A 16,343-nucleotide genomic window follows, 5' to 3' on the forward strand; every position below is an offset into this window, starting at 1 on the left:
CAATCCAACGATCTCTTTGATGGATGTGGATAACTTTGAGCAGTGCCATCTAGTGACCATTTTATCAAAACGCCTTAAAGTAGGCTTCTTTATTGAAACAAAATCGCATTTGATTTAAAGGGAAGATTATTAGTGGATAAGATTCAGACATCTTCTCAGTTTCAGTTTACCTACTGTCATATGTTTTGAGCAGTGCCATCTAGTGGCATTTTTTAAAAACGCCATAAAGTAGGCTTCTAAAATTCAATTGAATTGCCTTTAATTTTTAGCAGTAGTTTGTGGTAAGTTTTCAAATTAATCCTCCTTTCAGTTTGTCGACTGTGGCTTATTTTGAACAGTGCCATCTAGTGGCATTTTTATCAAAACGCCTCAAGGTAGGCTTCATATTTGAAATGAAATGTTTTGGAATGATAATTATTAAATTTTTAGCAATAAAAAGTGGATATGCTTTCAACATAATCCAACTTTCAGTTTGTCAACTGTCATCAATTTTCCAACAGAGCCATCTAGTGACAATTTTTGTTGAAACCCCTTAAAGTAGGCTTCTCAATAAAGCCTAAATGCTTACGAATCAATCAAAACTGACTGATAAGTCCCTGGCTAAATCCTCCTTAAGTTTGCCAACTGAACCCTCTATTTGAGCAGTGCCATCTGGTGGCATATTTCACAAAACGCCTCAAAGTAGGCTACTTTCCTTCCAATAAAAGCGAAAACGCTTCCAAATCGTCCCGAAAATTGTCTGCTAAGTGGCCACCCAAATCCTACTTTAAGTCCCTTTTGCCCCAACCCCATTTTTGAAAAGTGTGGTGCCAAAAGTCACCAGCTTAAAGTTCGACAAACATTGTCAGCGGCGAAAAAAGCGCGCTTTTCACCGTATTTTTTTTCATTTTCCCTCTCTCTGGGTGTGTGTTGTCTTTTTCGCGGTGACCGGACTGACACCGACCTTTAATTCCAACCCGGCAGCAAAGGGTCAAAAGGAAAATAAACACCAACCCGTTCGGGAACCGTGGTCAGGGTTGAGGGTGGTGGTCATTGGCGCTTAAGTAAAGGGGGGTTTTGTTGTTTTTCGCTTTGTCGCTTTCGGCGAGGCAGCCCTTAATGAGATTGAAATAATTGAGTGGAATCGATTTTTTCGGGGAGAGGTGAAATATTTAATGCGTTACTTTTTTTGGGAAAGGTAATTTGGGCAAGTGTGACTAGAAAAGGGGGTTTGTCTCTAACTTTCGTTTTTCAAAATAATCTTTAAACAGAAACAAAGATTTGACTTAAAAGACCAAAAGACTGTTTTTTTCTCACGCTCTTTCAGATTTTGCAATATTTTTCCAAGATCAGTGCTTTACAAAAAAAAATGTCAATGGAAAAGTCTTGTCTCACAATAATGCCATTTCAAAAGCTGTTTTTTTTTATCTTTTATTCAAATGTCCAAATGACAACTTTAGTCCCATATTCTTTCAAACTGCAAAACACGACTTTTCTATCATGGGCAATGTGAGATATTTCAAATTGTCATAGAATAAAACTTGTCTCGAAAGAATGTTATTGTTTGGACAATAAACGCAATTTGTCTCAGACATTTTCTCTTTTATGTCCAAATGACAACTTTTGTCCCACATTACTAAAATGCTAAATAAGACTTTTCTATCATGGTAAATGTGCATGATTTTAAGTTGCCAGAAAGGATATCTTAGAAATTGTAAATTTAAATTACACCGGAAGCTTTTTCACTTTTTTACAGTCCAAAATACAAATTTTGTCCCACTTTTTTTTGTCCCATATTCTTCTAAGCTACAAGGCATGACTTTTGTATAAAGGACGATGTACAAGATTTCAAAGCATCAAAAGTTAAATTTGTCTCGAAAGGATGTAATTTTCTAACAGTGGAATTTTTCACAAGATTTGTTATGATTTTCTCAAACTTTCTACGATTATCTAACCAAATCAGTTCCTTGGTATTACATCTGAGTTTCATTATTATTTTTTCTCATTTTTTAATGTCCAAAGGACTACGTTTGTCCCACCATTTTCTAATTGCAAAGCAACGATTTTCTAATAGTTTTCATGGTCAATGTACAGGATTTTAAATTGCAAAACAGTAAAACTTGTCTCAATATAATTTGATGATCGAAGCTTGAAATTTATATAACAATGATTAATTATGTCAATGATCAGTTAGTAAAGTTTGTCCCATAATCGTTGTAAACTTCACACTAGATATTACTCTAATTTTGTGGCAATTGATCACAAGGTTTGCTCCATTTTCTTTATTGACCAAAAGACAACTTTTGTCCCACTTTTTTCAATACGGCAGGGCAAGATTTTGGCTACGAATTTCCAATGTCCAATGAGCAGGGTCTGTCCCACATTGTATCTGAAATTTTCATAACCAACTAGCGGAGTTTATTTTGGCCATAGGACAACATTTGTCCCAATGTTTTCTGCGTATCAAATCAATTGACCGAATTTTTCAAAGACCATTGAGGCAGTCTTGTCTCACTATACTTTTAAACATTTCTTGACCATAAGACATGGATTGTCCCACTATCACATGGTAGGTTGTCGTCTCAAGTTAAGTATGCTTTTTTAACAAGATTTGTCCCAATAGTGTTTTTTCCATCACAGTTGACATAACCAATTATGCCCAAACGACCTCTGTTGTCCCATTCAATGAAATTTTTCAATTTTTAAGTTCAAAATTTAAATTTGAAGGTGATGTCACGATTTTTTTTGTTAAAATTTTTTGAGGAAGTAGCCTGAAATGTTACAAAAAAACTCACGAAAAATGCAGGATGGTATGTCTTTCCTAAAAAAAATACAAAAATCATTTACTAAAACTGTTTTTTTGAAAAGTGGTCTGAACGTAAAAATTTTAAATTGAAAAATCTCTTGGAAGTGGCGTGTATTTTTCTTTCAGTGTATTTTTTTTCAGAAAGACCGTCCAATTTCCTACAAGTTTGTCTTTGACCACTTTTTGATACGATGCAACGGCTTTGAGTTAGAGTAATTTTTAAATTAAAAAATACAAAAATATTTAAATTACTCACGCCCTTCTCAAATGTCATTTTCGAGTACAATTGGCTCCATATACACAAAAATGGCTTATATATGCCTAGGATAACATAACTAAAAAGCTTCATTGAAATCGGAGAGGGTCTGGTACAAAAGTACCAGAAAAAATCCTGATTTGAGCTGGAATTGCTCTAAAGTGAAACAATTGTTCCATTCTTACAAGTAACTTGTAGAGGTTGCTGCATGACAAAATTCTAGTATGACTGCAAAATTCTTGATCATTTGATATCCATATTGTAAAAAGTAAAATTTTGAATAATTTTTTAAAAAACACGTATTTTATACCCATATTTAAAAAAAAAACAAATGTTGATTATTTTTTTTGAAAATAAGTAAATTTGTGAAATATTTGAGTACTCTCAGAAAAGTATTATAACATTCAAAAGTTATGCTAAATTTCCGATCATTTGATACCCATGTAGTAAAAACTGTTTTTTAGTATTTTTTAAAAAGTACGTAGTTTTGTAAAATTTTGAGTATTTAAAAAAATCCATCAAAATGTATGAATAATTTCCGATCATTTGTTACCCATTTTCTAACCAATTTATTTTTTTTCTTCAAAAAAACGTAGTTTTGTGAAAATTTGTAGTATTTCACAAAAAATAGTATAGCTATCGAAATGTTTGAAAAATTCCAATCATTTGATAACCATATTGTGAAAAACTGAAATTATGAGTACTTTTTTTTTCGAAAATACGTGGTCTTGTGAAAATTAAGAGTATTTTCCAAAAATTGTAGTATAGCTTTCGAAATGTATGAAAATATAACGATCATTTGATACCCATATTGTGAACAAATGAAATGTTTAGTATTTTTTCGAAAATACATAGTTTTGTGTTTTGAGTACTAAAAAAAAATGTACAGGGAGATTCCCATCTGTTCCCAACGAGAAAGTTAAGAACACATAAATTTGAAATGATGAATATGAACGAAAAATCTAAGTCTCTCGAGGCGGGGTTCGATCCTCCGTCCTTTGGATTGGTACGCAAAAATACTTTAAAAAAATGTATGAAAAATCTTGACCATTTGAAACCCATATTGCAAAAAAAAAAAAATTTTTTTTGCTTTTTCGAGAATAAATTGCATTTTCAAAATACAGGAAAATACGTTTTTTTCTTAATCCCGATTCAAAATCACTATTATTGGATGATTTTTCATAGGATTATAGCCAACGTTTCCACATAGCCCAAATCACATAATCTCTAATCCAATCTAATCCAATCTAACACAAACGCAGCCAGTCCGATGAAAGCATGCTGGAAAGTCTTGTGATTTTATTACTCCCCAAGCACTTTTCTTGTCAATATAAATAATTGAAGTTCATCCGAGAACACCCGAAAAGTTATTACAAAAATTAAAGCGGCCAGCCCAACTACGTTGTGTATACCACAGAGACGATTCTGAGAACGGATTCACATTACACAGAATCTACAGAAGAGGAAGGATGCGTGGACATACCGTACCAAACTCTCATATAGCCCAAATCTCATAATCTCTGTGCTAATAACTAACGTCTCGGTTTTGCATCCCCCTTATGTGGAAATTTATCAAATCCGACTACGACTCCAGCTTCTCATAATTCGTCGACTCTACGAAAAGTTTTTTTTTGTATAAACCCATGCAGCAAAACTGAAGTTTGAGCTCAAAATTCGATGAGGATGCATAAGAGTGTAGAAAATTTGACAGCTAAGCGTCAAAATAATCATAGACATTTACGGTTAAACGGGTTTGACAGATGTTGGCACATTTTGGAAACCCATGCAGCAAATTTGTAAACTAAATTCCAACTATGGTCAAATTGTATTAAAATTAACAGATATTAAAAGTTTTGTATAAAACACGCTATGCCAAGCAAATCTACCACTCTTTCGCCGCCGGACTTTCCCGCCAAAGGTCAACGCGTCAACCAAAGCCGGTGACGATCAAAAAGCTGGCGCTCTTTCGGCTGCTTAAATTACCCGCCGACAAAAAATCCCGGTGACGGGAAAAGAAAACGCGCGCCGTGACGAGGAATTTCTTTCTCTCTAGTCTCGCATTTTATTGGTACTTTCGGTCGATTTTACGGTTCATCACACAAACACTCACTAAACCTAGGCTCGGAAGACAGACAGTAGCGCCTGTCATTTGATAGCCCCGTGTAGAGATGCTCAATTCATCAGCGCCCGCTAGCGCTCGCTCTTCTAGGTTAAGTACCATCCCGAACGTGATTATGCAAAGTGGGAAAGTTACGGGCGTGACCTGGGGTCATAACTCATCACTGGTGGACACACAAAACCATCCCGAAAAGCGCTGACCACATTAAACTTTGTTTCCAAAAAAGCATCTGAGCTCGGTGTACAATCTCATTTCTCATCTCGGAATGCGCTCCACAAGACCGCACACGTAATGTTCCGTACGTACTTTCTCTATGTGCACCTCCGGCATTACCACGGTGTGGTCAAATGCCAACGTTCTGAAGGTGACCCTGTCGGGTCCGTGCAGCAAAAGTGACGTTTGAACTCAAAAATAGGTACTTTTGCGGTAGCGTGTATTTTTGACAGTTCTTAAACTGTTTAACCAAAATTTTGACAGTCTCAAACTGTCAAAATTGTCTTTAATCACAAAATTCATGATTTTTCCAGAACCCATGCAGCAAAAACCTCACTCTTAAACTCAAAAACCGTCCAACTTCCCTTCAGCGTGCAAGGGTTAACACCGTTTTTACCTTAATCTCGTTTACACGATTCGTGTGTAATCGCGAGCAGCCGCGTCACACATTTCCGTGGTCGTTGTGCAATTCATACTTGTTTTTGTATGTATGTGCGCGCGTATTTGTTCAACTGTGTGTTGGATTACAAGTCGGGTCTTTTGTTGGCGGCGGCGAGAATCGCAACCGGGAACCGTTTTGTACTCACCACCGCGGGCCATAGATTCCAATTTCGCATACCCAAGGAATGTTGAACGGAAGCCAACTAAACACATTGAGAATTGTAGATGCAGTTTGTAGTTCTAAGCTTGGTTAGAGAAGGGGGATGTTGTTGTTGTTTGGGAAGTTTTCGATAAATAATGTGGGGGAGGTTGTTTTGAAAACGCGTTTGTGGTGGCTTCGTTTGTTGTTCATAGTTTTTGGACTAGAAAGAATAATGGTGGGACAAAATTGGACCTATGGGCATGTTTATTTTCAAACTATAAAACTTGTGATAGAAATTTTTGAGACAAGCTCAACAGAAGGGCACTTAAAAGCTCTTGGGCAAAATTGTGAGACAATATTTACCCTTATGCCATACAGTGTTTGAAGTGCTTGTGAGACAAGTTCTGCCAAATGGCCAAAAACGAAACTGTTTTCTGTTAGAAAAATCTGAGACAGATCTGAGACAAATCTTACCCTATGCTCACTATCATTATCCGTTCAAAAAAATATGTGGGACGAACTCAGCTAATTTGTCACTTTATACATTGAAGAACATGGGACAAACATTGTCTCATGACCAAAATAGCTCATCTTGTTGAACTTGGACACCTTTGAGACAAAAATGGGACAAATGCTGCTTATAAGTCATTTGAAAAATTGTGTTCCTAGTCTTGCTCTGCGGTTTAGAAAAGTGTAGGACAAATCTAGATTAAATTTTCAAAAGGTCCTATCTGCATAGGAAATCCATGAGGGATAGGTTGTTTTGAAAATTTAATCTAGAAATCTTATTCATGGCCTCCAGTCTAAAAAAATATGCAACAAATTTCGCTAGATGATCGGTTAATTAACGAATTTATTGTATAAATCTTGCTCAGTCAGTTTCAGGTAACAGAAGCCGCCATTTTGAATTGTTGGGGTCAAAATTTTTAGAAAAATTAGCGCTACTCCAAGGGCAAAAAAGGGCTCTTCAAATTTCCATACAAAAAAAATTGACGTTCACGTCAGGTTACACATGCCGCCATGTTGATTTTTTGGGTCATAGTTAAGAGAAAAATTTGTGCTATTTAGTGCTCCCATACAAAAAAAAAAAAAAATATAGATTCAAATGTTTTAATGTTTTTTGGGTCAAAATTTAGAGAAAAATGTTGTACCATTTAGTGCTCCAAGGGCAAATTTCCATACAAAAAAAACCGTTACTTTTTTTTTGTAATCCCTTGATAACCTTAGATCAAGTTTAAGTGAATTTAAAATTTTTATGAATGAGTGCTCTGGCTGGTGATGACTAATCGACTTGAAATTGAAAATGTAGTTAGATTTTGACCTGAACTATTGATTTTACAACTTGTATGATTTAGTGCTCTAGATGGTGATGACCAATCCACTTACAATTGGAAATATTATTTGATTCGGACATAAATTTATGATTTTCCAACTTGCATGAATTAGTGCTCTGGCTGGTGGTGGCTAATCGACAAGAAATTGAAAACATCATTTGATTTTGACTTAAAATATTGATTTCTCAACATCCATGAATTAGTGCTCCGGCTGGTGATGACCAGTCGACTTGAATTTGAAAATATTATTCAATTTTGACCTAAACTTTTGATTTTCGAACTTCCATGAATTAGTGCTCTGGCTGGTGATGACCAATCGACTTGAAATTAAAAATATTATTTGATTTGGACATAAATTATTGATTTTCCAACTTGCATGAATTTGTGCTCTTGCTGGTGATGACCAATCGACTTGAAATTGAAAATATTATTTGATTTTGACCTAAAATATCGATTTCACAACTTGTATGAATTTGTGCTGTGGCTGGTAATAACCAATCGACTTGAAATTGAATATATTATTTGATTTTGACCTAAACTATCGATTTCACAACTTTTATGAATTTGTGCTCAAGCTGGTGGTGACCAATTGTCTTCAAATTGAAAATATTATTTGATTTGGACATAAATTAACGATTTTCAAACTTGAATGAATCAGTGCTCTGGCTGGTGATGACTTATTGACTTGAAATTAAAAATATACTTATAATTTGACCTATACTATTGATTTTTCATCTTGTATGAATTAGTGATCTGACTAGTGATGACCAAAAATTTTGAAATTGAAAGTATGCTTCGATTTTGAGCTTAAATTATGATTTTTGAACATTTAATTAAAACGATTTGAAAATGTTGTTTTTTGGAAAACAGAGTTTGACAGCAGGCCAATTATCAACAATTTTGATTGATAGTTATTGTTTGAGTCGGAGTTGGTCGAATCGAGTCTTTTTAGAGAGCTAGAGTAGGTGTCAGTGTTGCTAAATTTGTCAGAAGCCGCAGTCGACGTCGGAGTCGCTGATCCAACCTGATAAAAAGAGTCTATATCTGGCAAATTAGACAAGTTGTAAATTTTTTTGATGTTTAGCTGCCAAATGCATTACACTCTTGAATAAAATTTGTGTTTTAAGAGAATTACCAAATACAGTTTTAACAATGTTTTTATACAATAAGAGCGATTTTTCTGTTTAATTTTAAATGCAAGGGTTTCCAAAACCATCTAATGTCTATCAAACCAAACATCATAATAGTAGTTTATGCAACAAGTTGCAAAAAGAAGATTTTTTCAGCACGAGTCGTACGAGGTTCACCGAGTTGGATAAATACGACGAGTGCTGAAAAAATAAAGTTTTGCAACGAGTTCCATACAACATTTTTTGCAATTCCGAAAAACACCCATTCAGTGCAATTTTAAGTCAAATTTTCATGTTTTTTGTCAATAAATCGCTTAAATAAAAAAATGTTGAAAAGTGTTACTTTTCGAAACTAGTGCTGAAAAGTTCAACTTTTCAGCACCCATTTCAGTGGTGAAAAGTAGAACTTTTCAGCATTTATTTTGAAAAGTGTTGCTATTCGATTCTGTTATTTTTGGAACAGAAAAGTAGGCCATTTCGTCGTTCAAGAATGACAGGAAATGTAAGTAGTTTCTCGACGGAATTGCAAAAAGATTATTGAGACGTTTATCTGTCATATGTTCTTCATACACTCTGATCACATTTTAGGTTATATTTTCAAATTTTGCTACAAAGGTTTTCAAAATCAGCCAATTATTTGGACTTTCAGCTGATAAATTTTTTTACTAAATTTGACAAAATTGTAGGTTATTGTTACGAATTTTGCTGCAAGGTTTTTCAAAATCCAAAATCTGTCAGACCAAACATAAATATTGTTATTTTGTGATGTTGTCAAATGAACACTACTATACTAATGAACCAAATACACTACACTCTAACAAAATTTTGAGTTCAAACTTGCTGCATGGGTCTACACAACTAGCAAAAATCACCTAAGTGACAATTCTGACAGCTGTGCTGCTAACTCGGCCACTCAAGACCTTTGACCAACTGGCTACCGTACTTGAACTGCTGCCATTTCGTGTACGTCCGGATTAACGTTGAGCTTGGGAATCAGGCCAATGGCCGAACCTCAACTTAGTACTTGCGTTTGTGCTTGAGTGTTGATGGGCGATAACAATGACCTGCCACACACACACACAGTTCGCGCGTGTGTTTGTGTTGATGGTGGGAAATCATTGCCGAGATTAAGATGACTTTCCTTTTTTTTCGCTCTACGCGTTGGAAATGGACTTTTCCCTCTCTCGCGTCTGCTACAAATTGTCCAGCTCTATGGTCCATAAATAATAAAACAAAATGCCTTTGTTAGGAATTGGATTACTTATTTTGCTCGCCGGGTTTTTTTTGCTTCTCTCGTGATGAAGTGCGCCCTTAATTTGGGCGGAATTTGAGCGGAGCGGGGGAAAAAAGCTGAGCGGTCAAGAATGATAGAGGGGAGGGGGACAATTTGCGCAAAATTGCAGATGTTGTGTCCCTTCCAGGAAAACGTGACGGTTTGGCCGGTGGCGCAGATTTTTGGCAGGGCCCAAAGATTACATTATTCAGAGCAATTTGAAAGTTTACTTTTTGTGTTGACCCCTCCAGCAATTTGTCACTGCTTAGAAAAGTGATTCGTGTTGAGTTGGGAGTTTAGGGCGTGATTTGCAGAATTGCTTTTCAAGTACGGACTTCAAGGTTTAAGCTCTAGGGATGAAATCGGTTAAAAGTTGAGCTTGATGGAGTGAAGGGGTAAGTACGTTTTAAATGTTGAACTGACTGGTAAGTACGTTTTTAGTTTATTTTACTAACAATTTTGTCAACTGTCAACTGTCATCTGTCATTTAGAAAAAGTACTAACAAAAAAGCTAGAAGGACTTTGCTAGACTTGAGAATGTATTTATTTGAAATAGTGGAATAATCAAATCCAGATTCAAATAGATGTTTTGAAAGTTAAATAATTGAAATTCAACACAGTCAACGATTCAAACATTTGTTGAAGGGTTTCATGCCTTTCGCTTCCACGCCACGAGCTATTTTTAAGCTCTCAACACGACCCTCGAAAACGATTATTCCAAAAACAGAACCATCTCATTTCAGTTCGAAAAGCAAACAGCACAAAAATCATGTCAAGCGTTGAGGTTCGCGTGCAGCCCTCATCGGAGCTTCATGCCTCCGGTAAACCAACGCCGTCGACGACGCCAGCCATCTGGGTCAAGGAGACTCTATACCATTCCGGAGTGGTGGCGTTGCACACAGGTCCTCCACGACCCTGTTGCGTAGAAAACGGGGCACTTGTTTGCGGTAATTTGAGGCGAGGCTCTTTGTTTTGAATTTTAACCCCCCTCGTTCATAACTTCATGCTGGGTGAATAGTTCCAGTGCCTGTCAGAACCAGATCCTGCCTCTTTGCTTCGGTTGAGTAGGTATTCAAATGTACGCAGCAAACTCCAGCCGGTTCCGATTGGAAACCCACTTGAGATTGTCAAGTGCAGTATTTTCGAAAGATCGAAAGTGGTTTGGCCAAACCGAGCGAGGGGGTGACGTCATGTTCCCCTCCTTGAATAACTGCTCGTTGAATCGATTCACACTAATCGTCTTCGTCGTAGTTCTGTGTCGTCTGTGCGAGCTGAGTGAGTCTGTCAACACAGTCGTCTCGGGGTTCACGACATGTCGGGCAAGAGTCGTGAGAATAAACGGCTTAATTTTTCACTCGGTGTAGATTGATATCGGCCGAGACGCGTCTCCCCTCCGAACTCTTGAGTGGTTGGTGTAAGAGGCTTACGGTGATGAATCGGCTGCTGGCGTTTTTTTGTTTGTTTGGTGGAATCTTGCGTGTTGTGGCGAACGGAGTCGTCAGTGATGCCAGAGAACCTCAACTTTTTGTTGTGTTTCAAGAGTTCCGAATTCTTAAAATATTCAAAATCTTGAAAATCTTGAAAATCCTTAAAATCTTGAATATCTTGAAAATCTTGAAAATCTTAAAAATCTTGTGTTGCGACGGAGCACGTCCCAAATACGGCCGAAGCAGTCCCCTCGTTCTACGTCAGTGTTAGTGTTTGTTTTGTTTGACTGGTGCCCGTGCTGTCGCTTGGCAAACGATTAGAAGAATCAAAACAATCTGAGCAAGCGGGAGCACGGGCGCAGCTGGACAGGTCAGCTGCGAAAAGACACCATAATTGTAAGTTTATTGTTAAATTGTGAACGTTCTGATTGTAATTCATTTATTTAATAAATTACAGTTTTGTAGCATGTGGGAAATAGAAGAATTTTATTTCGCCCTGCTCACGAAAACGGTGCCCGGAGTAGCACCTTCCCGCCTGTCTCAACATCTTGAAAATCTTGAAAATCTTGAAAATCTTGAAAATCTTAAAAATCTTGAAAATCTTGAAAATTTTGAAAATCGTGAAAATCTTCAAAATCTTGAAAATCTTGAAAAACCTTGAAAATCTTGAAAATCTTGAAAATCTTGAAAATCTTGAAAATTTTGAAAATCTTGAAAATCTTGAAAATTTTGAAAATCTTGAGAATCTTGAAAATCTTGAAAATCTTGAAAATCTTGACAATCTTGACAATCTTGACAATCTTGAAATCTTGAAAATCTTGAAAAACTTGAAAATCTTGAAAATCTTGAAAATCTTGAAAATCTTGAAAATCTTGAAAATCTTGAAAATCTTGAAAATCTTGAAAATCTTGAAATATTGAAAATCTTGAGAATTTGACAATCTTGAAAATCTTGAAAATCTTGAAAATCTTGAAAATCTTGAAAATCGTGAAAATCTTCAAAATCTTGAAAATCTTGAAAAACCTTGAAAATCTTCAAAATCTTGAAAATCTTGAAAATCTTGAAAATTTTGAAAATCTTGAAAATTTTGAAAATCTTGAAAATCTTGAAAATCTTGAAATCTTGAAAATCTTGAAAATCTTGAAAATTTTGAAAATCTGGAAAATCTTGAAAATTTTGAAAATCTTGAAAATCTTGAAAATCTTGAAAATATTGAAAATCTTGAAAATCTTGAAAATCTTGAAAATCTTGAAAAATCTTTAAAATTCTAAAAATAAAATTTGAGAAAAAAAATAATTGACAATAAAAATAGTTGTTGTTTATTTAGTTATAAAGATTGATAATCTGGCAACCCTGCCATAGGTTATCGTCAAAGTGGAATTAATGGAAAATTTAGGGGAAATTGGCTTGTTTTAGATCCAAATGTCATGAAGTTGAATGATCATTAATTCCTAGTTGATATTAATTTTGATAGACTATTTCGAAGAGAAAAAAGTTTCGATGATCTGGCAACCCTGTCATATAACATCACTACTTAAGTGATATTTTTGTAAACTGTTTATTACGAATGATTAAATACTTTTCTACTCCGACGTGTAAAGGTCTTTTTGATTAGTCGTACATTTTTTTCAAATCTTGCAACCCTGCCAATCAGTATTGCCAATTTTGAATTGTAATTGACTTCCGAAATGATTTTAAGTGTATTTTGATTGATAAGTATTTGAATAAATGTATCAACAAATTAAATGCTTTTAAGACATGCCAGTTCTATCATGAATTTATTCGAATATTCGAAAAGAGAATATTCCAAAACTTTCAGTGTGAATACACATTATTTCCAGAATTATCTTACAATTTATGGATAGATATTTGAAGGATCGTCACATTTTGGAGATATGGCAACACAGTCTTAACATACTGCTACTTAAGAGAAAACAACTTTTTCAAAGTCATCTGAAAAGTCATCTGAAACTCGTCTGTTTGTATTTACAAGGAGTCTTAAATCATCTGGTTTTATTTGGATGAATTTGGATGATCTGGCAACTCTGCCAAGGCATGTCATCACTTAAACGGAATTTCGATTGACTTTTCCAGAACTGATTGTTTGAATTTTGATTGGAAAATATCGGTCGGAATCATCTGAATTGTTTTAAATAGCTGTTTGAAGCAAATTCACATGAGTAATTTTTTTGTGATCCGGCACCCGTGACATAAAATAACAACAAAAAATGAGAAACCGATTTCGCAACTCCAAACTCTTTGTTCCAAGAGGTCCGAAGCTTAGTTGTCAAAATCTCCATACTCTTAGTTGTCACAAGATCCAAATACTTCATTGCTAATCGATCCGAAATCTTTGTTGTCAAGAAATCCAAATTTTCCGTTGTCAGCAGCTACAAACTCTTAGTTACAAGAAGTCCGAATTCTTAGTTGTCAAAAGCTCCATACTCTTAGTTGTCAAAAGATCCAAACAGTTCATTGTCAATCGGTGAGAAATCTTTGTTGTCAAGAAAGCAAAATTCTCCATTGTTAGCAACTACAAACTCTTAGTTTCAAGAGGTCCGAATTCTTAGTTGTGAATTCTTAGTTGTCAAAAGCTCCGTACTCTTAGTTGTCAAAAGATCCAAACACTTCATTCCCAATCGATCCGAAATCTTTGTTGTCAGCAACTCCAAACACTCTGTTTCAAGTAGTCCGAATTCTTAGTTGTCAAAAGATCCATACTCTTAGTTGTCAAAAAATCCAAACAGTTCATTTTCAATCGGAGAAAAATTTCGTTGTCAAGAAAGCAAAATTCTCCGTTGTCAGCAACTCCACATTGTTTCAAGAGGTCCGAATTCTTAGTTGTCAAATGCTCCGTTCTCTTAGTTGTCAAAAGATCCAAACACTGCATTCCCAATCGATCCGAAATCTTTGTTGTCAGCAGCTCCATATTCTTAGTTGTCAAAAGATCCAAACACTTCATTGTCAATCGGTAAGAAATCTTTGTTGTCAAGATAGCAAAATTCTCCGTTGTCAGCAACTCCAAACTCTTTGTTTCAAAAGTCCAAATCTTGAGTTTTTTTTGATAAGGTCCTATAAACAAATGTAAACATTGAGTGTATCCCGCTTACTCCGATGGACTTTGACATAAGGTGTGAAAGGGATACACTCACTGTTTACATTTGTTTATAGGACCTTATCAAAAAAAAAGTCAAGAAATTCTTAGTTGTCAGAAGCTCCATACTCTTAGTTGTCAAAATAGTCACCGTTGTCAACAACTCCGATTTTTGTTGTTGTTGTCACCTAATCTGAATTCTTCATATACAAAAAATCCAAACTTCGCGGTAACAACTCCACATTCTTCGCTCTCAAATCCATTGTTTACATCGCCTGGCACCACTTCCAATTGGACAAATGTTTTCCCTCCCGCTCCTGCACCTGTATGTGTGCGCAACGTCTGTTGCGCCCGCGTGTCTGTTCACCTCGTTGGTGTGGGTGAAAGGTCCAATGTACACAGCAGCAGCTTGACACATGAGAAAAAATCTCACGCAAATAATATTGAGCAAGCCCGCTCTCGCTCGCGCGATTTGTCTAATTATTGTTTCTATTTTTAAGCGCACCTTGGCGCGATGACGAAAATAACCGCGTGTCTGTATGGACAAAAGTTGGGTCCGTATTTTGGTTCAGAACTGGTCTAATGCAACATTGCAAAAAAATGCAAAACACAAACACACCAACACTAGCGCGCGCACACGGAATTCTTCAGCAAAGCACTCACACCGTCAAGCTTGATGCAATTGGAGTTGGGCGAGAAAAAATCTAAACAAAAGCGATTTTCAGCAGCCAGCAAAACCGGGAACACACACGCACCCACAGCTGTGGAAGATTTCGGCCTCTTTCGCCAATTTCCGACCCTATTTTGGGCTCTAGCAGCGTCACACACACACAGTCAAACTCGCGTAAGGGTCCGCCGCCGCAAACAGGGCGAATCTCCTTGTTTGGAGTGTTTTGACCAGGCATTGTTGTTGTTTTTGTTTTGGAAGCGGGCTTTGTTTACCTCTCCTTGAAGTAGTCCAGCGTCACGGACTCCGAGTCGAACTCGCTGTAGTCGGGCAGGGAGTCGGCATCGAAGGACGACTGCACTCCGCTCAATCCAAGCTGGCGCTGGTAGTAGTCATCGCCTTTCCCCGTGAGCACTTTTGACATTTCACTTGTGTCGCAGCCAACTTTTCTTGCTTTTGAGGAAATTTCACTTTCGTCGTCTCGCCTTGAGCAACGGAACCCTTCTCCGGGAATCACAGACACTTTCTCGCCCCAAGAAACCTGCCAGAGGAAACCTTGATGAGCTTCTCGAAACGGGAAACCACGAGGGATCGCACGAACTTCACGCACGCACGCACGTCACCGAATGTCACGAAATCAAAAAATTTCCCCGCCGAAAAAAAATACGAAAATCAAAAAGAACGGCCCAAGAATCTCGTTCAGCCAGCGCTAGCGCGCTGCCCCGCGGGGCCAATCCCGCCGAGTTTTATGACAGCCTACAGGAAGCTCTCTCACCATGGAAACGCCTCCGCACGCTGTCATAAAACCGCTCTCTTTGACAGCAAGAATTGATTTTCTCTCACTCTGCCCACCTCCTCCTCCCTCCCGCTTCTCCAGCCGAAAATGCAAAACTTTACAACACGTGGATGGAACGGTGCGGCGAGTGAGGAAGAGAGGGACGAAGCAATAATAGAGCTGAAAAAGGGCAAAAAATTCGAACCTGGCGAACCGAGCACGCACCGACGTTAAGGAGACACGAGAAATAAAAAGAGAACTTGCCGCCGACGAAGCTCTTTCGAAACTGAACTCGCGTTGCGAGAATAAACGGGTCCGCAGCGGTTGTCAACGTTGCAAGTGAGAGAGTGGGACTTTCTCCTTTTGTTTTGCGATTGCTCTCACGCTCTCGCTCTTGTTTTTTGGGGGAGCGATGTGAACAGCTGTTTGTGTTGGTGATTTACGGGAATTGCACAAGAAAATTATTTGGAGGGAATACTTTCAAGCAACTTGTGTGCAAGTTAGGCGGGATAAAGCTTGATAAAGCTCTGAAAAGCTTACGAAAGTTTGGAAAAAGCTGCATTTGACTGGTATAACGTGAACTTTTCTCTGAGTTGCAAATTTATGTTGATAGATGGAGCGTTTTTTAGAATTTTTCGGGTTTTTATGAACAAATCCAGATTCATTTGTATGTTGTCTTCAGCATTT

The 16,343-nt window shown here is 36.9% G+C and overlaps 1 protein-coding gene across 2 annotated transcripts in view; it reads right to left on the reverse strand.

The window, feature by feature from the left end:
• The window catches only part of LOC120430913 (transmembrane protein 47), a 113,966-nt gene extending 98,028 nt beyond the window's left edge, over nucleotides 1–15,938 (reverse strand). Inside the window, exons 1-2 of one of the 2 annotated variants that reach the window (XM_052708249.1) lie at nucleotides 15,862–15,938; nucleotides 15,157–15,422 (exon numbers count right to left, since the gene is read on the reverse strand). In XM_052708249.1, the coding sequence (XP_052564209.1) occupies nucleotides 15,157–15,305 (149 nt within the window). In that variant the 5' untranslated portion in view covers nucleotides 15,306–15,422; nucleotides 15,862–15,938. Of the gene's footprint in view, nucleotides 1–15,156; nucleotides 15,423–15,861 lie in introns of those variants that run through there. The other variant, XM_052708245.1, reaches the window with a different exon arrangement.
• Between the last annotated feature and the right edge of the window lie 405 nt (nucleotides 15,939–16,343).

This window comes from Culex pipiens, chromosome 1 (genome assembly GCF_016801865.2).
Source record: "Culex pipiens pallens isolate TS chromosome 1, TS_CPP_V2, whole genome shotgun sequence".
NCBI lineage: Eukaryota > Metazoa > Arthropoda > Insecta > Diptera > Culicidae > Culex > Culex pipiens.